The following is a 22429-nucleotide window of genomic DNA, read 5'->3' as shown; positions in this document are numbered from 1 at the left end:
ATTGTGGAAGCTGGAGTCTCCTTGATTGCTTCTGTTGAGGACAAGTACCATTTGACTAGTGAAGATATCACTGCGAGAGGAAGAAAATTTTTCTGACAATCCCAATTTAAACGAGTGCATTTATTCACAGACAAACCAAGGGCCGTGGAATCTTACACTAGAACAGCCCACACCATCTTAGATCAGGTCACTGCATATCTAAATGTGCTATAGACGGCAAATGGACTTTGTGGTTTTGTGACATTATGTTTGTTGTGGTGAGGATGTAGTATCACTGTAGTTTCAGTGTGTGTAGTAGTAAACTGGTTGTTTGTGGTGGTGGAAAATGGCGATAAATTTAGCCAAACCTCTGTGCTAATGGAGATATAGTTTGACATTAGAGGATGATTACAGCTGCATTTAAGATTCTTTGTTTTCTGACATAATTTGGTGATCGTGAGTGCATGACTACAAACAAAACAAAAATCTGTTACACCAGAGAGGAGTTTCAGAGAGTAATGAAGATGCAGATGATGAAGAGTGTGATGCGTAATTTGAGGTAGGAAAAAAATGGTCGAGAGACTGAAAAACAGGAGAGGAGGGAGGAGGAGGAGGATGATGAGAGATAAACCAACTGTATGACACAGAACTTTGCTCAGGAAGCTGTGAGTGCTCAGCAGCTTCCCCTCTCCTCCTCTCTCTCTGATGATGGAGGAAGCTGAACTCTGTTTTCCACAACTCCTCAATGTGTCTTGTAAAAAGAACACACTGCCTCACTCTAACACAATGTTCATTTACATTGTGCTGTCTTCCATTTCTCTGCTGACTGCATCTCTCAATCTGCTGGTCATCATCTCCATCTCCCACTTCAGGCACAGATAAATGTCTTAACATTGATAATATGTTGTTGTAGTGAGATTGATTTGAAATCAGTGACCTCTGAGCATGACATCCTGATGGTTTGATGAGACTTTGGTTCATAATCAGTGCTTATAACATTTACTGTTTAGATACTCTGTAGTTTGAAGTGTCATTACTGCTTTTAGAAAACAACTGCTTCTATTGGTAATAATGCTGTGGCTGTTTGTAATATTCACTGTGATGATTTTCTCTCACTCCAGGCAGCTCCACACCCCCACCAACCTCCTCCTCCTCTCTCTGGCTGTCTCTGACTTCCTCGTAGGTCTATTTGTGACACCGTTTCATATCCTCTTAACAGAACCCTGTTGGCTTCTGGGTGACCTGGTCTGTGTTCTGTTGTATTTTTTATGCTTTATCACTGTCTGTGCCTCAGTAGTAAACATGGTGCTCATATCAGTCGACCGTTATGTGGCTATCTGTGACCCTCTGCACTACCCCACCAGAATCACTCCAAACAGAGTTCAGATCTGTGTTGTCCTGTGTTGGATTTACTGTGTTTTCTACAGTTTTCTGATTTTATATGATAGCCTAACACAGCCAGGAAGGTATACATCCTGTTATGGAGAATGTGTGATCTCCATATTTGGAGCTGTTGGCATTGTGTTTCTCTTTGTCATGCCAGTTAGTGCCATCATCATTCTGTATATGAGAGTGTTTGTGGTGGCTGTGTCTCAGGCTCGTGCCATGCGCTCCCACATTGCAGCTGTCACACTGCAGCGTTCAGGGACTGTAACTGTTAAGAAATCAGAGATGAAAGCAGCCAGGAATCTTGGTGTTGTTGTTGCTGTGTTTCTCATGTGTTACATTCCATTTTATTGTGTCACTCTGTCTGGCACGGACCTCACAATTGGATCTCCAACCGAGATCTTTGTGAGTTTTTTGGTATTTTTGAACTCCTGTCTAAACCCTATAATTTACGCCCTTTTGTATCCCTGGTTTAGAAAATCAGTTAAACTCATTGTTACCCTTGAAATCCTGCAGCCTAACTCCTGTATGATCAACGTCCTGTAGAGAGAAACTGTGGAGTGACTGAAAAGAGACACATGAGCTTTTCTGTGAAGGAACAAATGAGTTTTTATTTACTGCTCTTAAGTCACTGAAGTGAAGCCCATATGCAGTGATGTAGTAAATCATGGACAGGCTTTACTACAGTTGAATGTCTTGCAGTCTTTGCAAATAATTCTCTCTTTGTCATAGGAGATTTTTGAATGAGCAAAGTTTAATCTGCTGTCACATATTTCATAATCAACACAATGAAACGAAACACTCCCTCTGATTGTATTTATTTCAAATGTTTATTTCAGTATTTCATGTCAGCAATGTCTGACTGAACCAAATTGAATCTACATTTATGCCATATTTTTCTAAATTTTGTTTGCCCTTTTTTAACCAGCAAAGATCTTCCATCAACTGGGCTACACATTCCCATGATCACTTTTTTATTCTGTAAATGCTGAAAATGATTTGCATAAGATTACTTGCTACTGTTGAAATACAATTTACTACATGTATATACTATATATTTCCTGTATATGCAAGTTAGTGTAGATCAAACTCACAAAATCATCAGATCTAAAATTCATATCAATTCTTTAGATTTCTAAATTTAAAAATGAAAAACAAAAAAGTAATGTTATTGCATACTGATCATATCCAGCTGTTTGACTTATATCATACATATCACAAACAATATTTTCAAAAGGCTCTAGCGTTAAATATTTTGCACTGAACAATTACAAAAGTAAACCTTTACTTAATTTATCTGAAATAAAATGTGTAATAAATTAAAATGAAAAATCATGACCTGATCAGTGATCATTAGAGGTCAGAGTGCATCAAAAGCATACAAGCCTCAGAGGCACAGAACAAATATTAAGTCCACAGTAATGGACTGTATATCTTTAAAGATAAAACCACTTCACACACCACCTTGATGAAGACAAAAGAGTGATGAAGATGCAGTTGATGAAAATTGTGACGTATAATTTGAGGTAGGAAAAAAAAAATCTGTATCCAACAGAGAGACTGAGACAGGAGGGGAGGGAGGAGGAGGATGATGAGAGAGATAAACCAACTGTATGACAGAACTTTGCTCAGAAAGCTGTGAGTGCTCAGCAGCTTCCCCTCTCCTCCTCTCTCTCTGATGATGGAGGAAGCTGAACTCTGTTTTCCACAACTCCTCAATGTGTCTTGCAAAAAGCACAAACGTCCTCACTCTGAGACAATGTTGGTTTACATTGTGCTGTCCTTCATTTCTCTGCTGACTGCATCTCTCAATCTACTGGTCATCATCTCCATCTCCCACTTCAGGCACAGATAAATGTCTTAGCATTGATAATATGTTGTTGTAGTGAGATTGATTGAAATCAGTGACCTCTGAGCATGACATCCTGATGGTTTGATGAGACTTTGGTTCATAATCAGTGCTTATAACATTTACTGTTTAGATACTCTGTAGTTTGAAGTGTCATTACTGCTTTTAGAAAACAACTGCTTCTATTGGTAATAATGCTGTGGCTGTTTGTAATATTCACTGTGATGATTTTCTCTCACTCCAGGCAGCTCCACACCCCCACCAACTTCCTTCCTCCTCTCTCTGGCTGTCTCTGACTTCCTCGTAGGTCTCCTTGTGATGCCATTTCATATCTTTTTAACAGAACCCTGTTGGTACCTGGGTGACCTGGTCTGTGTTCTGGATTATTTCTTAAACTTTATCATTGTCTGTTCCTCAGTAGTAAACATGGTGCTCATATCAGTCGACCGTTATGTGGCTATCTGTGACCCTCTGCACTACCCCGCCAGAATCACTCCAAACAGAGTTCAGATCTGTGTTGTCCTGTGTTGGATTTACTGTGTTTTCTACAGTTTTCTGGTTTTATATGATAACCTGAAACAACCAGGCAGGTATAACTCCTGTTATGGAGAATGTGTGATCTATGTAGTTGGATCTGTTGGCATCGTGTTAGTCTTTATCATTCCAGTTAGTACCATCATCATTCTGTATGTGAGAGTGTTTGTGGTGGCTGTGTCTCAGGCTCGTGCCATGCGCTCCCACATTGCAGCTGTCACACTGCAGCGTTCAGTGACTGTAACTGTTAAGAAATCAGAGATGAAAGCAGCCAGGAATCTTGGTGTTGTTGTTGCTGTGTTTCTCATGTGTTACTGTTTATATTTTTGTGTCAATGTCTCTGGCTCTGACCACACAATTGGTTCTCCAACTGAGGTATTTTCAAGTTTTGTGATATTTTTAAACTCCTGTCTAAACCCTGTGATTTATGCCTTTTTGTATCCCTGGTTTAGAAAATCAGTTAAACTCATTGTTACCCTTAAAATCCTGCAGCCTAACTTTTGTATGATCAATGTGCTGTAGAGAGAACCTGTGGAGTGTTCATCATCAGCACATGTAGTGAATCAAGGACAGGCTGTACTCCAAGGAAATGCTCCTTTTTGGTGTATTTACTTCTTATGTTTATTCCAATGCTTAATCTACATTTATGCCATATTTTTCTGCCATTTGATTTGCCGCTTTTTAATAAGTAAAGGTGCTCAGTTAACTTGGGCTATATATTCCTCTTATATATATTCCTCTTATATAAAAATGAAAAAACGAGAAATGTGTTGCATATTATTCATATCCAGCTGTTTGACTGATGTCATAATATAAAATAGAATAATAGCCTGTCAATATTTTTTGCACAGATGAACTTTAACTTCAGTGACATGAAAAGAAATAGTACTAAATGGAAATCAGAAACCAGGTTGTGATCAAAGATCATTAGAATGTCAGAGTACACAAAAAGCATACAGACCTCAGAGGTTAACTGGTTATTATTACTGCGGCTTAGAAAGCATCTGGTTACAGTTCCATGGTATCATTATTGTCAAACTGTGTTAGCTGACTTAGTTACACAATTGTCAGGTAATGTGGTAACTGATGCACTTCACTGTTTTACTAAAAGTGAAAGGCAAAGGCAAATTTATTTGTATAGCACCATTCATACACTAAGCAATTCAAAGTGCTTTACAGGGCATATAATTACATTAAAAACATGGAAAAGGCATTTAAAAACAAAGACAATAGAATAAAATAAAGTAAAATAAAATGTAAAACTACATTAAGAAAACAAGGATGAACAATTATTTGAAGGCAGTAGTAAACAACATTTTCAGTCCTGCTTTAAATGAGCTGACAGTTTGAGAAGATCTCAGGTGTTCAGGAAGTTTGTTCCACAAGTGAGGCGCATAGTAACTGAATGCTGCTTCACTTTGTTTGGTTCTGGTTCTGGGAACACACCGTAGACCCGTCCCAGAGGAGCTAATACATTTTGAATATATTTTGGTCCAAAACCATTTAGTGCTTTATAAACTAGCAATAAGATCAAATCTATCCTTTGACTAATGGGAAGCCAGTGTAGTGATCTGAGAACCGGTATGATATGGTCCAGTTTCCTGGTGTTTGTAAGGACTCTGGCAGCCGCATTCTGGATTCGCTGCAGCTGCCTGATTGATATTTTTTGTTAAGACCTGTAAACGAACCATTGCAATAATCTAACCTGCTGAAGATAAATGCATGAACAGGTTTTTCTGCATCTTGTTTAGACAGAAATCCCTTTATTCTAGCAATGTGTTTCAGGTGGTAATAGGCAGATTTAATAATAATAAAATTCATTTATATAGCACTTTTCTAAACATATGTTACAAAGTGCTTTACAATAAAAGACACAAAAGGCACAACAAAGTCCTAAATACTAAGGAGGATAAAAGGAAGATAAGAGCAGGCTTATACGGCTGTAGCAGCTGGGATATATAACTTGGAGAAAAGCCGTGCAGTGCTTTAAAAGTTATTAATAAAATCTTAAAATCAATCCTAAAACATATCGGGAGCCAGTGCAGGGAAGCTAAAACAGGAGTGATGTGGTCAATTCTCCTTTTTCCAGTCAAGAGTCTTGCAGCTGAGTTCTGGACAACCTGGAGCTGGTTAATTGATTTATGGCACAGGCAGGTGAATAGACTGTTGCAATAGTCAAGGCGTGAAGAAATAAAAGCATGTAAAATTTAGTGATGGATTTTATGTGGTTGTTAAAATTCAGGTCTGATTCAATGATTACACCAAGGTTTTTTGGCTTGATTTGTAGCTTTCAATGACATGGAGTCAAGGTGAGCACTGACCTTTGGCCTTTCATTTTTGGGGCCAAAAACAATCACTTCTGTCTTTTCTGTATTGAGCTGGAGAAAATTCTGGCACATCCATTCTTTGATTTGATTAATACACTCACATAATGAAATTAGGGGACTATAATCATGAGATGAAACCGATATATAAAGTTGGATGTCATCTGCATAGATCTGTTGTAGTATTCCATAATCTGAGCAAGGGGCAGCATGTAGATATTGAATAAGAGAGGTCAGAGAATAGACCCTTGAGGAACTCCACATTTAATTTTAGTTCGCTCAGACTTGTAATTATCAAGTGAGACAAAATAGTCTCTATCTTGTAAGATTTTAACCAATTTAACCCAGTGCCAGTAACTCCCACCCACGTGAAGTGTAGATGAAATGGCAATAATCTTCAATATTAAAAAATCACTGCAATTATTCTTTTTCATTACCAGATGAAAAAAAATAAAATTGTATGTTGACATTACACATAAATTAGCTCCACATGGCTAATTTGTGTAAATGAACATGAACACATGGCAAACAACCACTATGTCACATTGAAGTGTGAGGAAGTGCCTATATTATCAGATGTGATAGCGTCAGCAAAGTGAAACTGAACAAATCTAATATTAGGTTGTTACTAAACAAACATGACTGACAGGACAAACCAGCAATTACCTACAAAAAAAAAGAGGATTATGTACAAAAGATGCTAACAATACACAGCTACAAACAGTAAAGACACTGAGTAAAGCTTTGAAACTAAAAATTTTTCAAACTAAAACTACAAGGAACAGGAAAAACTTGCAGGTTGACACTGCCACAAGAGTGGGTGGGAGAGCTGGAAAGCAGAGTCTGCAGAGGCCTGCCAACAAGCAAGGACAGACGACAAATAGTTTCCGGAGGCCGCCCCCAGAGAAGTACCAAAAGCAGGAAGCTAAGGCCTTTTTGGAGGGTGACTATAACAGCCAAGTAGCAATCAGGGAATAACTGAAGAGCAGGCTTGCGTTGCTCTTCTAGATGAATCCAGGAGCATCATCCCCCTAGTGTGGCCAGGCGAGTTTACCTAAATGCAGACTACTAACCTGTGGTTGGTGGAGAGTGAGCTCTTCATGGCCTTCCTACTATCATTAGAAAGACAAGATACGCTCCTTTAAATGAACTGATATGCTACTGATGAGCAATTCATCTCAGCTGTTAAATCCTGTGCACTTAAAACCTGTCTGGCCGCCACAGCTCCCCACAGCAGTAGGATGACCCAGATCACACGATACAAGAAGAAAGCACTCTTCTGTCTTTATAGGGTGCAGTGAAAACAGTTTTTCCTCAGAGATATCATTTCTGTTCACTATTACTTTAGAAAGCATTTTGGATTGATTACCTGAATATGGACTTCTGTTTCTTGAAGATCATTGCTACTGTTATGGTAGTGGTTAGTGAATTTTGGATTGTGGACTTGGGGCCATTGTTCTTGAAAACTCAAACACACCAGAGTTTAGTGTATGTCTGTGAGTTGACACACACTACCTCTCTTTCTGGATCCTCAGTGGTGAGCTGTCATTAAATCCATATCCGAAAGAATGATGTATTGTTATTGTATCTGATCAGTAATACAACAAATAAAATTATGTTTCTTAGGCTTTATTCATGGGCTAACCAATTAACCTTCTTCTAGATGGCTATTACCAGCTGCCTGGTTGCTGTGCAATTTTAATAGACCTCATCCAGTTGGTCACTAGCTATATTGTACACTAGCAACCACAAGAGTGAAACAAAAGTGAAAGTAAATCTATAAAACGAAAGCAAAGCAGGAGCCTTGTATTTTCTGAATAAAATGAACCTTAACAGTTTTTCTTACCTCCATTATGTAATTCATGGTTCTTATATCAACTAGATCATCATCAGCCTGAATTTCCCCTTGGTGATGAGTAGAGTTTATCTTATCTTGTCTTATTATGGTCCTGGTGCACATGTTAACTTGCTTGTTGCTAGCTCAACCCACAACAGAGCCATTGATAGTCTTTGAGCAGTCATCATGCTACTACAGCAACTATCATTGAAACAACAGGACCGTCCCATCACGGGTACAGTACTTATTTCTCAGTGATATTATGGTCTCTAAAGTTACCACATCCTCCAAAAGCAGCCATGATGTGCCATGTATGGTTAGAAACCTCCAAGTCTTTAGCAGTATGACTGTGCTTAGTGGTACACTGTGTTGGTTGTGGTGGTGGAAAACAGACGACAGACTTAGCCAAGTATGGGTCCTATCACTCGCTTAACTCATCTGTGTGTCTTTTGTAGTTTTGAAAAAGACCTGTGCTAATGGAGATATAGTTTATGACAATAGAGAATGGTTATAGCTGCATTTAAGATTTGGTTTTCTGATAGTATTTGGTGACAGTGAGTATATGCCTCATCAAAACCTAAACAAAAACAACCTGTTACACCAGAGAGAGACATTTCAGAGAGCAATGAAAGTGCAACTGATGAAGAGCAGGATGCATTACGTGAGGGAGGAGGAAGATCAGTATTCAGCAGAGACAGACTGAGAGAAAGGATGGGAGGGAGGAGGAGGAGGATGAGAGAGATAAACCAACTGTATGACACAGAACTTTGCTCAGAAAGCTGTGAGTGCTCAGCAGCTTCCCCTCTCCTCCTCTCTCTCTGATGATGGAGGAAGCTGAACTCTGTTTTCCACAACTTCTCAACATGTCTTGCAGAAAGCGCACGCATGCTCACTCTGAGACAATGATGATTTACATCCTGCTGTCTTCTGTCTCTTTGCTGACTGTGGTTCTGAATGTGCTGGTCATCATCTCCATCTCCCACTTCAGGCACAGATAAATGTCTTAGCATTGATAATATGTTGTTGTAGTGAGATTGATTGAAATCAGCGACCTCTGAGCATGACATCCTGATGGTTTGATGAGACTTTGGTTCATAATCAGTGCTTATAACATTTACTGTTTAGATACTCTGTAGTTTGAAGTGTCATTACTGCTTTTAGAAAACAACTGCTTCTATTGGTAATAATGCTGTGGCTGTTTGTAATATTCACTGTGATGATTTTCTCTCACTCCAGGCAGCTCCACACCCCCACCAACAACCTCCTCCTCTCTCTGGCTGTCTCTGACTTCCTCGTAGGTCTATTTGTGATGCCGTTTCATATCTTTTTAACAGAACCCTGTTGGTACCTGGGTGACATGGTCTGTGTTCTAAATTATGTCTTAAATTTTATAATTGTCTGTTCCTCAGTAGTAAACATGGTGCTCATATCAGTTGACCGTTATGTGGCTATCTGTGACCCTCTGCACTACCCCACCAGAATCACTCCAAACAGAGTTCAGATCTGTGTTGTCCTGTGTTGGATTTACTGTGTTTTCTACAGTTTTCTGGTTTTATATGATAACCTGAAACAACCAGGCAGGTATAACTCCTGTTATGGAGAATGTGTGATCTATGTAGTTGGAGCTGTTGGCATCGTGTTAGTCTTTATCATTCCTATCACTGCCATCATCATTCTGTATGTGAGAGTGTTTGTGGTGGCTGTGTCTCAGGCTCGTGCCATGCGCTCCCACATTGCAGCTGTCACACTGCAGCGTTCAGTGACTGTAACTGTTAAGAAATCAGAGATGAAAGCAGCCAGGAATCTTGGTGTTGTTGTTGCTGTGTTTCTCATCTGTTACTGTTTATATTTTTGTGTCAATGTCTCTGGCTCTGACCACACAATTGGTTCACCAACTCAGGTATTTTCAAGTTTTGTGATATTTTTAAACTCCTGTCTAAACCCTGTGATTTATGCCTTTTTGTATCCCTGGTTTAGAAAATCAGTTAAACTCATTGTTACCCTTAAAATCCTGCAGCCTAACTCCAGTATGATCAATGTGTTGTAGAGAGAAACTGTGGAGTGTTCATCATCAAAACATGTAGTGAATCAAGGACAGGCTGTACTCCAAGGAAATGGTCCCTTTTGGTGTATTTACTTCAAATGTTTATTCCAATGCTTAATCTACATTTATGCCATATTTTTCTGCCATTTGTTTTGCCGCTTTTTTATAAGTAAAGGTGCTCAGTTAACTGGGCTATATATTCCTCTTATATATATTCTTCTTACATAAAAATGAAAAAACAAAAGAGAACTGTGTTGCATATTGTTTATATACACCTGTTTGACTTACAATATACACAAAAGAACAAATATAATGTTCAATAGGTTGTAAAAAAATCTGACTTTCAAATCCATTTATTTTTATTTTTTATGTGTTTAAAAGGAAAAAAGAAAAGAGTAATGTTATTGCACATTATTCATATCCAGCTGTTTGACTGATGTCATAATATAAAATAGAATAATAGCCTGTCAATATTTTTTGCACAGATGAACTTTAACTTCAGTGACATGAAAAGAAATAGTACTAAATGGAAATCAGAAACCAGGTTGTGATCAAAGATCATTAGAATGTCAGAGTACACAAAAAGCATACAGACCTCAGAGGTTAACTGGTTATTATTACTGCGGCTTAGAAAGCATCTGGTTACAGTTCCATGGTATCATTATTGTCAAACTGTGTTAGCTGACTTAGTTACACAATTGTCAGGTAATGTGGTAACTGATGCACTTCACTGTTTTACTAAAAGTGAAAGGCAAAGGCAAATTTATTTGTATAGCACCATTCATATACTAAGCAATTCAAAGTGCTTTACAGGGCATATAATTACATTAAAAACATGGAAAAGGCATTTAAAATCAAAGACATTAAAATAAGATAAAGTAAAATAAAATGTAAAACTACATTAAGAAAACAAGGATGAACAATTATTTGAAGGCAGTAGTAAACAACATTTTCAGTCCTGCTTTAAATGAGCTGACAGTTTGAGAAGATCTCAGGTGTTCAGGAAGTTTGTTCCACAAGTGAGGCGCATAGTAACTGAATGCTGCTTCACTTTGTTTGGTTCTGGTTCTGGGAACACACCGTAGACCCGTCCCAGAGGAGCTAATACATTTTGAATATATTTTGGTCCAAAACCATTTAGTGCTTTATAAACTAGCAATAAGATCAAATCTATCCTTTGACTAACGGGAAGCCAGTGTAGTGATCTGAGAACTGGTATGATATGGTCCAGTTTCCTGGTGTTTGTAAGGACTCTGGCAGCCGCATTCTGGATTAGCTGCGGCTGCCTGATTGATATTTTTTGTTAAGACCTGTAAACAAACCATTGCAATAATCTAACCTGCTGAAGATAAATGCATGAACAGGTTTTTCTGCATCTTGTTTAAAAGAAAACCCTTTATTCTAGCAATGTTTTTCAGGTGGTAATAGGCAGATTTAATAATAATAAAATTCATTTATATAGCACTTTTCTAAACATACTGTATGTTACAAAGTGCTTTACAATAAAAGACACAAAAGGAACAACAAAGTCCTAAATACTAAGGAGGATAAAAGGAAGATAAGAGCAGGCTTATACGGCTGTAGCAGCTGGGATATATAACTTGGAGAAAAGCTGTGCAGTGCTTTAAAAGTTATTAATAAAATCTTAAAATCAATCCTAAAACGTATAAGGAGCCAGTGCAGGGAAGCTAAAACAGGAGTGATGTGGTCAATTCTCCTTTTTCCAGTCAGGAGTCTTGCAGCTGAGTTCTGGTCAACCTGGAGCCGGTTAATTGATTTATGGCACAGGCAGTTGAATAGACTGTTGCAATAGTCAAGGCATGAAGAAATAAAAGCATGTAAAATTTAGTGATGGATTTTATGTGGTTGTTAAAATTCAGGTCTGAGTCAATGATTACACCAATGTTTTTGGCTTGATTTGTAGCTTTCAATGACATGGAGTCAAGGTGAGCATTGACCTTTGGCCTTTCATTTTCGGGTCCAAGAACAATCACTTCTTTCTTTTCTGTATTGAGCTGGAGAAAATTCTGGCACATCCATTCTTTGATTTGATTAATACACTCACATAATGAAATTAGGAGACTATAATCATGAGATGAAACCGATTATATAAAGTTGGATGTCATCTGCATAGATCTGTTGTAGTATTCCATAATCTGAGCAACGCACAGCATGAAGATATTGAATAAGAGAGGTCCGAGAATAGACCCTTGAGGAACCCCACATTTAATTTTAGTTCGCTCAGACTTGTAATTATCAAGTGAGACAAAATAGTCTCTATCTTGTAAGTAAGATTTTAACCAATTTAACCCAGTACCAGTAACTCCGACCCATGTGAAGTGAAGATGAAATAGCAATAATCTTCAATATGAAAAAATCATTGCAATTATTCTTTTTCATTAACAGATGAAAAAAAATAAAATTGTATGTTGACATTACACATAAATTAGCTCCACATGGCTGATTTGTATGAATGAACATGAATACATGGCAAACAACCACTATGTCACATTGGTGCATTGGAGGAAGTGCCTATATTATCAGATGTGATGGCGTCAGCAAAGAAAAACTGAACAAATCTAATATTAGGTTGTTACTAAACAAACATGACTGACAGGACAAACCAGCAATTACCTACAGAAAAACTGGGGATTATGTACAAAAGATGCTAACAATACACAGCTGCAAACAGTAAAGACACTAATGAGTAAAGCTTTGAAACTAAAAATTTTTCAAACTAAAACTACAAGGAACAGGAAAAACTTGCAGGTTGTGACACTGCCACAAGAGTGGGTGGGAGGGCTGGAAAGCAGAGTCTGGAGAGGCCTGCCAACAAGCAAAGACAGACGACAAATAGTTTCCGGAGGCCACCCCCAGAGATGTACCAAAAGCAGGGGCTAAAGGCAAGCAGGAAGCTAAGGCCTTTTTGGAGGGTGACTATAACAGCCAAGTAGCAATCAGGGAATAACTGAAGAGCAGGCTTGCGTTGCTGTTCTAGATGAGTCCACGAGCATCATCCCCCTAATGTGGCCAGGCGAGTTTACCTAAATGCAGACTACTAACCTGTGGTTGGTGCAGAGTGAGCTCTTCATGGCCTTCCTACTATCATTAGAAAGACAAGATATGCTCCTTTAAATGAACTGATATGCTACTGATGAGCAATTCATCTCAGCTGTTAAATCCTGTGCACTAAAACCTGTCTGGCCGCCACAGCTCCCCACAGCAGTAGGATGACCCAGATCACACAATACAAGAAGAAAGCACTCTTCTGTCTTTATAGGGTGCAGTGAAAACAGTCTTTCCCTGATGGATTGTTCTCAGAGATATCATTTCTGTTCACTATTACTTTAGAAAGCATTTTGGATTGATTACCTGAATATGGACTTCTGTTTCTAGAAGATCATTGCTACTGTTATGGTAGTGGTTAGTGAATTTTGGATTCTGCACTTGGGGCCATTGTTCTTGAAAACTCAAACACGCCAGAGTTTAGTGTATGTCTGTGAGTTGACACACACTACTTCTCTTTCTGGATCCACAGTGGTGAGCTGTCATTAAATCCATATCCGAAAGAATGATGTATTGTTATTGTATCTGATCAGTAATACAACAAATAAAATTATGTTTCTTAGGCTTTATTCATGGGCTAGCCAATTAACCTTCTTCTAGATGGCTATTACCAGCTGCCTGGTTGCTGTGCAATTTTAATAGACCTCATCCAGTTGGTCACTAGCTATATTGTACACTAGCAACCGCAAGAGTGAAACAAAAGTGAAAGTAAATCTATAAAACGAAAGCAAAGCAGGAGCCTTGTATTTTCTGAATAAAATGAACCTTAACAGTTTTTCTTACCTCCATTATGTAATTCATGGTTCTTATATCAACTAGATCATCATCAGCCTGAATTTCCCCTTGGTGATGAGTAGAGTTTATCTTATCTTGTCTTATTATGGTCCTGGTTCACATGTTAACTTGCTTGTTGCTAGCTCAACCCACAACAGAGCCATTGATAGTCTTTGAGCAGTCATCATGCTACTACAGCAACTATCATTGAAACAACAGGACCGTCCCATCACGGGTACAGTACTTATTTCTCAGTGATATTATGGTCTCTAAAGTTACCACATCCTCCAAAAGCAGCCATGATGTGCCATGTATGGTTAGAAACCTCCAAGTCTTTAGCAGTATGACTGTGCTTAGTGGTACACTGTGTTGGTTGTGGTGGTGGAAAACAGACGACAGACTTAGCCAAGTATGGGTCCTATCACTCGCTTAACTCATCTGTGTGTCTTTTGTAGTTTTGAAAAAGACCTGTGCTAATGGAGATATAGTTTATGACAATAGAGAATGATTATAGCTGCATTTAAGATTTGGTTTTCTGATAGTATTTGGTGACAGTGAGTATATGCCTCATCAAAACCTAAACAAAAACAACCTGTTACACCAGAGAGAGACATTTCAGAGAGCAATGAAAGTGCAACTGATGAAGAGCAGGATGCATTACGTGAGGGAGGAGGAAGATCAGTATTCAGCAGAGACAGACTGAGAGAAAGGATGGGAGGGAGGAGGAGGAGGATGAGAGAGATAAACCAACTGTATGACACAGAACTTTGCTCAGAAAGCTGTGAGTGCTCAGCAGCTTCCCCTCTCCTCCTCTCTCTCTGATGATGGAGGAAGCTGAACTCTGTTTTCCACAACTTCTCAACATGTCTTGCAGAAAGCGCACGCATGCTCACTCTGAGACAATGATGATTTACATCCTGCTGTCTTCTGTCTCTTTGCTGACTGTGGTTCTGAATGTGCTGGTCATCATCTCCATCTCCCACTTCAGGCACAGATAAATGTCTTAGCATTGATAATATGTTGTTGTAGTGAGATTGATTGAAATCAGTGACCTCTGAGCATGACATCCTGATGGTTTGATGAGACTTTGGTTCATAATCAGTGCTTATAACATTTACTGTTTAGATACTCTGTAGTTTGAAGTGTCATTACTGCTTTTAGAAAACAACTGCTTCTATTGGTAATAATGCTGTGGCTGTTTGTAATATTCACTGTGATGATTTTCTCTCACTCCAGGCAGCTCCACACCCCCACCAACCTCCTCCTCCTCTCTCTGGCTGTCTCTGACTTCCTCGTAGGTCTCTTTGTGATGCCGTTTGATATCTTTGTAGCAGGACCCTGTTGGTTCCTGGGTGACCTGGTCTGTGTTCTGTATTATTTCATATCCTTCATCACTGTCTGCAATTCAATAGTAACCATGGTGCTCATATCAGTCGACCGTTATGTGGCTATCTGTGACCCTCTGCACTACCCCACCAGAATCACTCCAAACAGAGTTCAGATCTGTGTTGTCCTGTGTTGGATTTACTGTGTTTTGTACACCTTTCTGATTTTATATGATAATCTGATACAACCAGGCAGGTATAACTCCTGTTATGGAGAATGTGTGATTAAAATAATTGGAGCTGTTAGCGTTGTTTTAGTCTTTATCATCCCAGTTAGTGCCATCATCATTCTGTATATGAGAGTGTTTGTGGTGGCTGTGTCTCAGGCTCGTGCCATGCGCTCCCACATTGCAGCTGTCACACTGCAGCGTTCAGGGACTGTAACTGTTAAGAAATCAGAGATGAAAGCAGCCAGGAATCTTGGTGTTGTTGTTGCTGTGTTTCTCATGTGTTATTTTCCATTATATTGTTCCACTCTGTCTGGTTCTGACCTTAAAGTTGGCTCCTCAACTCAGTTCTTTTTGACTTTTCTGATGCTTTTAAACTCCTTCCTAAACCCTATGATGTACGCCTTTTTGTATCCCTGGTTTAGAAAATCGGTTAAACTCATTGTTACCCTTGAAATCCTGCAGCTTAACTCCTGTATGATCAATGTGCTGTAGAGACAAACTGTGGAGTGACTGAAAAGAGACACATGAGCTTTTCTGTGAAGGAACAAATGAGTTTTTATTTGTTGTTGTAGAGTCACTGAATGAAGCCCATATGCAGTGATGGAGTAAATCATGGACAGGCTTTACTACAGTTGAATGTCCTGCAGTCCTTGCAAATATGTCTCTCTTTGTCATAGGTTATCTTTGAATGAGCAAAGTTTAATCTGTGGTTTTCTGCCATCACATATTTCATAATCAGCACAATGAAAGGAAACACTCCATTTGAGTGTATTTATTTTAAATGTTTCAGTATTTCATGTCAGCAATGTCTGACTGATCCAAATTGAATCTACATTCATGCCATATTTTTCTGAATTTTGTTTGCCCTTTTTAACCTTCAAAGATCCTCTATAAACTGGGCTACACATTCCCATCATCACTTTTTAATTCTGTAAATGCTGAAAATGATTTGCATAAGATTACATGCTAATGTTGAAATACAATTTTCTACATGTGTATACTATATTTTTACTGTGTATGCAACTTACTGTAGATCAAACTCAGTGTGGAGTGACTGAAAAGACACACATGAGCTTTTCTGTGAAGGAACAAATGAGTTTTTATTTGCTGAGTCACCGAAGTGAAGCCCATATGCAGTGATGTAGTAATTCATGGACAGGCTTTAGTACAGTTGAATGTCCTACAGTCCTTGCAAATATGTCTCTCTTTGTCATAGGTTATCTTTGAATGAGTAAAGTTTAATCTGTGGTTTTCTGCCATCACATCTTTGATAATCAGCAAAATGAAAATGAAAGTGAAAACCCCCTTTGTGTAGTTTTTTCCCACATGTTTTTCAATGTCAGTGAAGAGGGAGGGAGTGGTTGGCATAATTCAATCTACAATAACAAGCAAAAATGCTCAGTCAACTGGGCTATATATTCCCATTATCACTTTTTATGCTTTCTTTATATGCTGAGGCAAAATATCTGTGCCACCTCACTTGCTGCTGTAAAATGCAAGTTAATACATGTATATAATTATATCAAAGTCTATACTTACAAGTTGCTGTAAATAAAATTCCCCAAAAATGAAAAACAGAGCAGAGTAATGTCATTGCTTATTGTGTCTTATGTATTTATAACACAAAGTAGGCTGTAAATATTTTGCACAGAATAATTATTATTAATAATTAATTATCTCTTCATTGTTATGAAATAAACTGTACTAAATGGTAATCATGATGTGATCCAAGATCATTAGAGGTCAGAGTACACAAAAAGCACACAGCTGTCAAAGTCACAGAACAAACAGTAAGTCCACAGCAATGTACTGTCTATAATTATTAAACAATCTCACATACCACCCCAATAAAGTTGAGACAGTCACAAATAATGTGGCAAAAAAAAAAATCAGGATTCAGTGTGGGTCACCACCTTATTGTGTGTCCATTGGCATAGTTAGAAAAACCCATCATGATAGCAATAATAGCAATAATTCTGTCTCTTTGGTGCGTAACCCTCTGGGCTGTTGTTACGGGTCCTATCCAGTGGTGGACAAAGTACTCAACTTTATTACTTGAGTCAAAGTACTGGAGTATGTGCTTTAAAAATACTTAAGTATTTAAAATACTTTAAAAAATCTGAAATGTTTCTCACAATGCATTTTGAGTGCAGTCAGGAATCTTTCTCACACTGTAGTTATTTGCAGCTTTGTACTAGTTCATTGACCTGAATGTTACACACAGTTTAGAATAACTAGAGATGTGTTTGTACAGAATCAGTAAATGGGAAACAGAGGAAACTTTCTTTAGTGTAAATCTATTAGTGGACCATACAGGGGCTAAAAGTCTAAAACAGGTGTAAACTAGGACTAAACCAGGTCTAACTCAAGTCTAAAGTCAGATGAAATCATGTTAAAATCAGAACTATCCAAAAAAAGACTGAAGGTAGCAATAGTAAACTAGCACTGAACTAGGTCCAATCCATCCATCCATTTTGACACCAAAGTACAAAGCATTACAATAGTTAAGTCTGGAAGTGACAAAAGCATGAACTACTAATTCAAAATCATTATTTAACAACCTCAGCTAGAAGAAACTCGATTTGACAAGTGAGTTGATCTGTTTCTCAAACTTTAAGACACTATCTGTCATGATTCCCTTTTGGACTTCCTGGTGAGGACTTTTATTTTGGTTTCAGTTCCTGTTTTTTGCCCCTCTTGTGTTCCTCAGCAGCTTTATGTTAGTTTACCTTGATTAGTCTCACCTGTGTTCAATCTGTCTTTAGTTCTTGCTCTCTTTATATACATCCTACTTTCCTTTGTGTTTTGTAGGAGCATTGACTTATGTTACTAGTTCTTGTTTTGTATTCACTTGCCTGTTCAGTTTTGTTCCTGAGCAGGGATTTCCTGAACAGGGATTTGTGCCTGAGCCCTGGGAGATCCAGGTGAAATACTTTTGTGTCCTGCATTTGGGTCCTATGCCTCTCCTTCTCCAGCACACCACCACCACTTAACACTATCAAACATCACCCCAAAGTTTTTTTTATAGTTGTCTTCAGATGAGGAGCCAGGGACCCTTGTAAAAAAAAACAAAAAACATTTATGGTCACTGGATCACTAAACAGCACACAGTCAGCAAATAGTTTTGTTTTCATTAGGGTTTAAAAAGTTACAGGCCAAACATGTTCTCAAGCCTGTAAGACAGTTGAACAACGGCTTTAGTGATTTGTCTCTCATTGTGTTCAATGAGAAATATATCTGAATATCATCTGCATAAAAATAAAAAGAGAAGCCATATTTCATCAAAATAGATCCCAGTGGTAGCACATACAATGAAAAGAGAAGTGGTCCAAGAACGGACCCTTGCGGGACAGCACAGGACAGGGGGAATGAAGAGGAGGAGCAGTTACCAATATTAACAGCACTGCACTGATTGAGTAGGTTACATAGGCTACTGCACATTCACTGCAGATCCTACTGAGCCGCTAGTGCAGGCTCCTGTTGGAATTTTTTCTGAGAAAACCACAATGTTATTGGCTTTTGTGTCTGCAAAGAGAGTAAGCCATCTCATGGCTGTCTGTCTTCCATGTGCCTGCAGGTTAGGGAAGATTGTATTACACCTACACTGTATCCTAAACCTACTTACATGCCCAAATGCATCACCAGTGATTTTTTATTTATTTATTTTTTTTAATTTCTCTGCCCCACGTTTTCGAGTAAGATGAGGAAACTTCGTACTTTCTGTTCCTGGTGCAAGCTTTGGCGTGATATGTGGTGCAAATTGCAGACATTTTCAATCTCAGCAGATTACTGGGTTCACCTGTATCAGTGGAGCGTTTGTCTCACTGGCTGTGTGACACTTGCTATTCTTCATTTAGATGCCTGGGCCTACATGTGTTTGTTTGTGTGCCCAACTGGTGTTTAAAGTTTGGATCAGACTTTAGTGAGGCTCAGGTCATCTCTAGCTCTTGTTTTGACCCATGATGCTGGTTAATGTTTTTAAAATATAAATATGACACCAAATAAAATCATAAAAGCAATTATTTTGCCATCTAAACAGTTGGCAACAGAGGCTGGTCATCAGATTAAAAATATTATATATTAGAATAATTTAGAATATATAGCCTTTGCAGACTGTAATTGTCTCAATGTGGGGGCTGCATCCTTTGAAGGCTACACTGATTGTGTCACAGTGTCATGGCAAGGCTGTCCCATTTCGAGGGCAACTTCAAATTTTCCCATGAAAGAGAGGCTTTAAGTGCTGGATTCTTCATTCCAGCTTATCCCAAATTCTCTCCCTGGTGGTCTTTGGTGATGAAAAGGAAATTAATAAGTGCAAGTGCAGAGTCTGTGGATCAGGCTGATCCCAAATTAAGTTTTTTACACCAGTCTAAGTAACAGATTTCGACTCAATTCATAAAAGAATTAAAATGACACAATGGCAGGTGTGAGATGAGAAACGCAGTTAATCAGGAAACCAGGCATAGACACAACTAATCTTATTCTTGCATGAATAGGTTGTAGACTGTATATACTGATTGCAATGGAAATGAGGTGTTCTGCTGTATTGGTGTCAGTTTTTCCACTATATATGAGTGTGGAAAAGAAGTGAAGAGACGTGGGTAAGCAGGTTGGAACGGGTGGAGGAAAGTGTCAGGTGTGACAAAAGAGTGTCAGCAAGAATGAAAGGAAAGGTGGACAAGACATTGGCGAGACCAGCAATGTTGTCTGGTTTAGAGACAGTAGCACTGAGAAAAAGACAGGAGGCAGAGCTGGAGGTAGCAGAGCTGAAGATGTCGAGGTTCTCTCTGGGAGTGAGGAGGATGGATAGGATCAGGAATGACTAAATCAGACGGACAGCTCATGTTCGATGGTTTGCAGAAAAAGCCAGGGAAGACAGATTGAGATGGTTTGGACATGTTCAGAGGAGGGACAGTGAATACATTGGTAAAAGGATGCTGAGGTTAGACTTGCCAGGAAGGAGGCCTAGAGGAAGACCAAAGAGGAGGTTCTTGGATGTAGTGAAGGAGGACATGAAGATAGCTGTTGTGGGTGAGGAGGATAAAAGAGGATAGGGTTAAATGGAGGCAGATGATTCGCTGTGGCAACCCCTGAAGGGATCAGCCGAAAGGAAAAGAAGATATGCAACATGCAATACTGTTGGAGGAAGATGTTTGTGTTATTTGAAAGATGAGATGATGAATATATGGAATTAATTACTGTACAGTGTCTTTGTTGTGGTGAAGATAGATGCAGCAGTATTGTTGTTTGTGGTGGTTGAAGAAGGCCAATACACTTAGACAATGATGGGGTATATCACAAACTTTAATTATCCCTGCGTGTCTTTTGTAGTTTAAAAACAGACCTCTGTGCTAATGAAGATATAGTTTATGACATTAGAGGATGATTATAACTGCATTTAAGATTTTGTTTTCTGACAGTATTTGGTGACACAGAGGATACGCCTCATCCAAACAAAAACAACCTGTTACCCCAGAGAGAAAAATTTCAGATTGTGAAGCAGATGCAGTTGAAGGAGAGTGTGATATGTAAATTCAGGGAGTAAAAAAATCAATGTTCAAGAGAGACTGAGAGACAGGAGGGGAGGGAGGAGGAGGATGAGAGAGATAAACCAACTGTATGACACAGAACTTTGCTCAGAAAGCTGTGAGTGCTCAGCAGCTTCCCCTCTCCTCCTCTCTCTCTGATGATGGAGGAAGCTGAACTCTGTTTTCCACATCTCCTCAATGTGTCTTGTAAAAAGCACAAACATCCTCACTCTGAGACAATACTGATTTACATCCTGCTGTCTTCTGTCTCTTCGCTGACTGTGGTTCTGAATGTGCTGGTCATCATCTCCATCTCCCACTTCAGGCACAGATAAATGTCTTAGCATTAATAATATGTTGTTGTTGTGAGATTGATTGAAATCAGTGACCTCTGAGCATGACATCCTGATGGTTTGATGAGACTTTGGTTCATAATCAGTGCTTATAACATTTACTGTTTAGATACTCTGTAGTTTGAAGTGTCATTACTGCTTTTAGAAAACAACTGCTTCTATTGGTAATAATGCTGTGGCTGTTTGTAATATTCACTGTGATGATTTTCTCTCACTCCAGGCAGCTCCACACCCCCACCAACCTCCTCCTCCTCTCTCTGGCTGTCTCTGACTTCCTCGTAGGTCTCCTCGTGATGCCGTTTGATATCTTTGTAGCAGGACCCTGTTGGTTCCTGGGTGACCTGGTCTGTGTTCTGTATTATTGCCTATCTTTTATCACAGTCTGTACATCAGTAGTAAACATGGTGCTCATATCAGTCGACCGTTATGTGGCTATCTGTGACCCTCTGCACTACCCCACCAGAATCACTCCAAACAGAGTTCAGATCTGTGTTGTCCTGTGTTGGATTTACTGTGTTTTGTACACCTTTCTGATTTTATATGATAATCTGATACAACCAGGCAGGTATAACTCCTGTTATGGAGAATGTGTGGTTAATATAAGTGGAGCTGTTAGCGTTGTTTTAGTCTTTATCATCCCAGTTAATGCCATCATCATTCTGTATATGAGAGTGTTTGTGGTGGCTGTGTCTCAGGCTCGTGCCATGCGCTCCCACATTGCAGCTGTCACACTGCAGCGTTCAGTGACTGTAAAAGTTAAGAAATCAGAGATGAAAGCAGCCAGGAATCTTGGTGTTGTTGTTGCTGTGTTTCTCATGTGTTACAGCCCATATTATTGCATCTCTCTTTCTGGTTCTGATCTTAAAATGGGCTCCTCAACTCAGTTCTTTTTGACTTTTCTGATATTTTTAAACTCCTGTCTAAACCCTATAATTTACACCTTTTTGTATCCCTGGTTTAGAAAATCGGTTAAACTCATTGTTACCCTTGAAATCCTGAAGCTTAACTCCTGTATGATCAATGTGCTGTAGAGAGAAACTGTGGAGTGACTGAAAAGAGACACATGAGCTTTTCTGTGAAGGAACAAATGGGTTTTTATTTGTTGTGTCACTGAAGTGAAGACAGCATGTAGGGATGTTATTCTGTGTTGTAACTTTATTCAGCTCATGTAGTAAATCATGGACAGGCTTTACTCCAGTT

The 22429-nt window shown here is 38.9% G+C and overlaps 2 protein-coding genes across 2 annotated transcripts; both read left to right on the top strand.

Annotated features, from left to right (window-relative positions):
• The first annotated feature begins 3046 nt into the window (after positions 1-3046).
• Positions 3047-4270, top strand: LOC113145206 (trace amine-associated receptor 13c-like). The gene is given in 3 exon segments (XM_026331644.1): positions 3047-3210; positions 3459-3486; positions 3488-4270. Coding segments are annotated over 3 exon segments (975 nt in total).
• Positions 4271-8814: 4544 nt separating this feature from the next.
• LOC117152675 (trace amine-associated receptor 13c-like) lies at positions 8815-9692 on the top strand (the record flags this gene model as incomplete). Its single annotated transcript, XM_033325317.1, has 2 exons — positions 8815-8897; positions 9146-9692. Coding segments are annotated over exons 1-2 (630 nt in total), but the record flags the coding sequence as incomplete, so codon positions are not given.
• Between the last annotated feature and the right edge of the window lie 12737 nt (positions 9693-22429).

This window comes from Mastacembelus armatus, chromosome 7, assembly GCF_900324485.2.
Source record: "Mastacembelus armatus chromosome 7, fMasArm1.2, whole genome shotgun sequence".
NCBI classification, from domain to species: Eukaryota; Metazoa; Chordata; class Actinopteri; order Synbranchiformes; family Mastacembelidae; genus Mastacembelus; species Mastacembelus armatus.
Note: the sequence above shows the minus strand (reverse complement) of the source record. Positions and strands in the feature narration are given on the sequence as shown.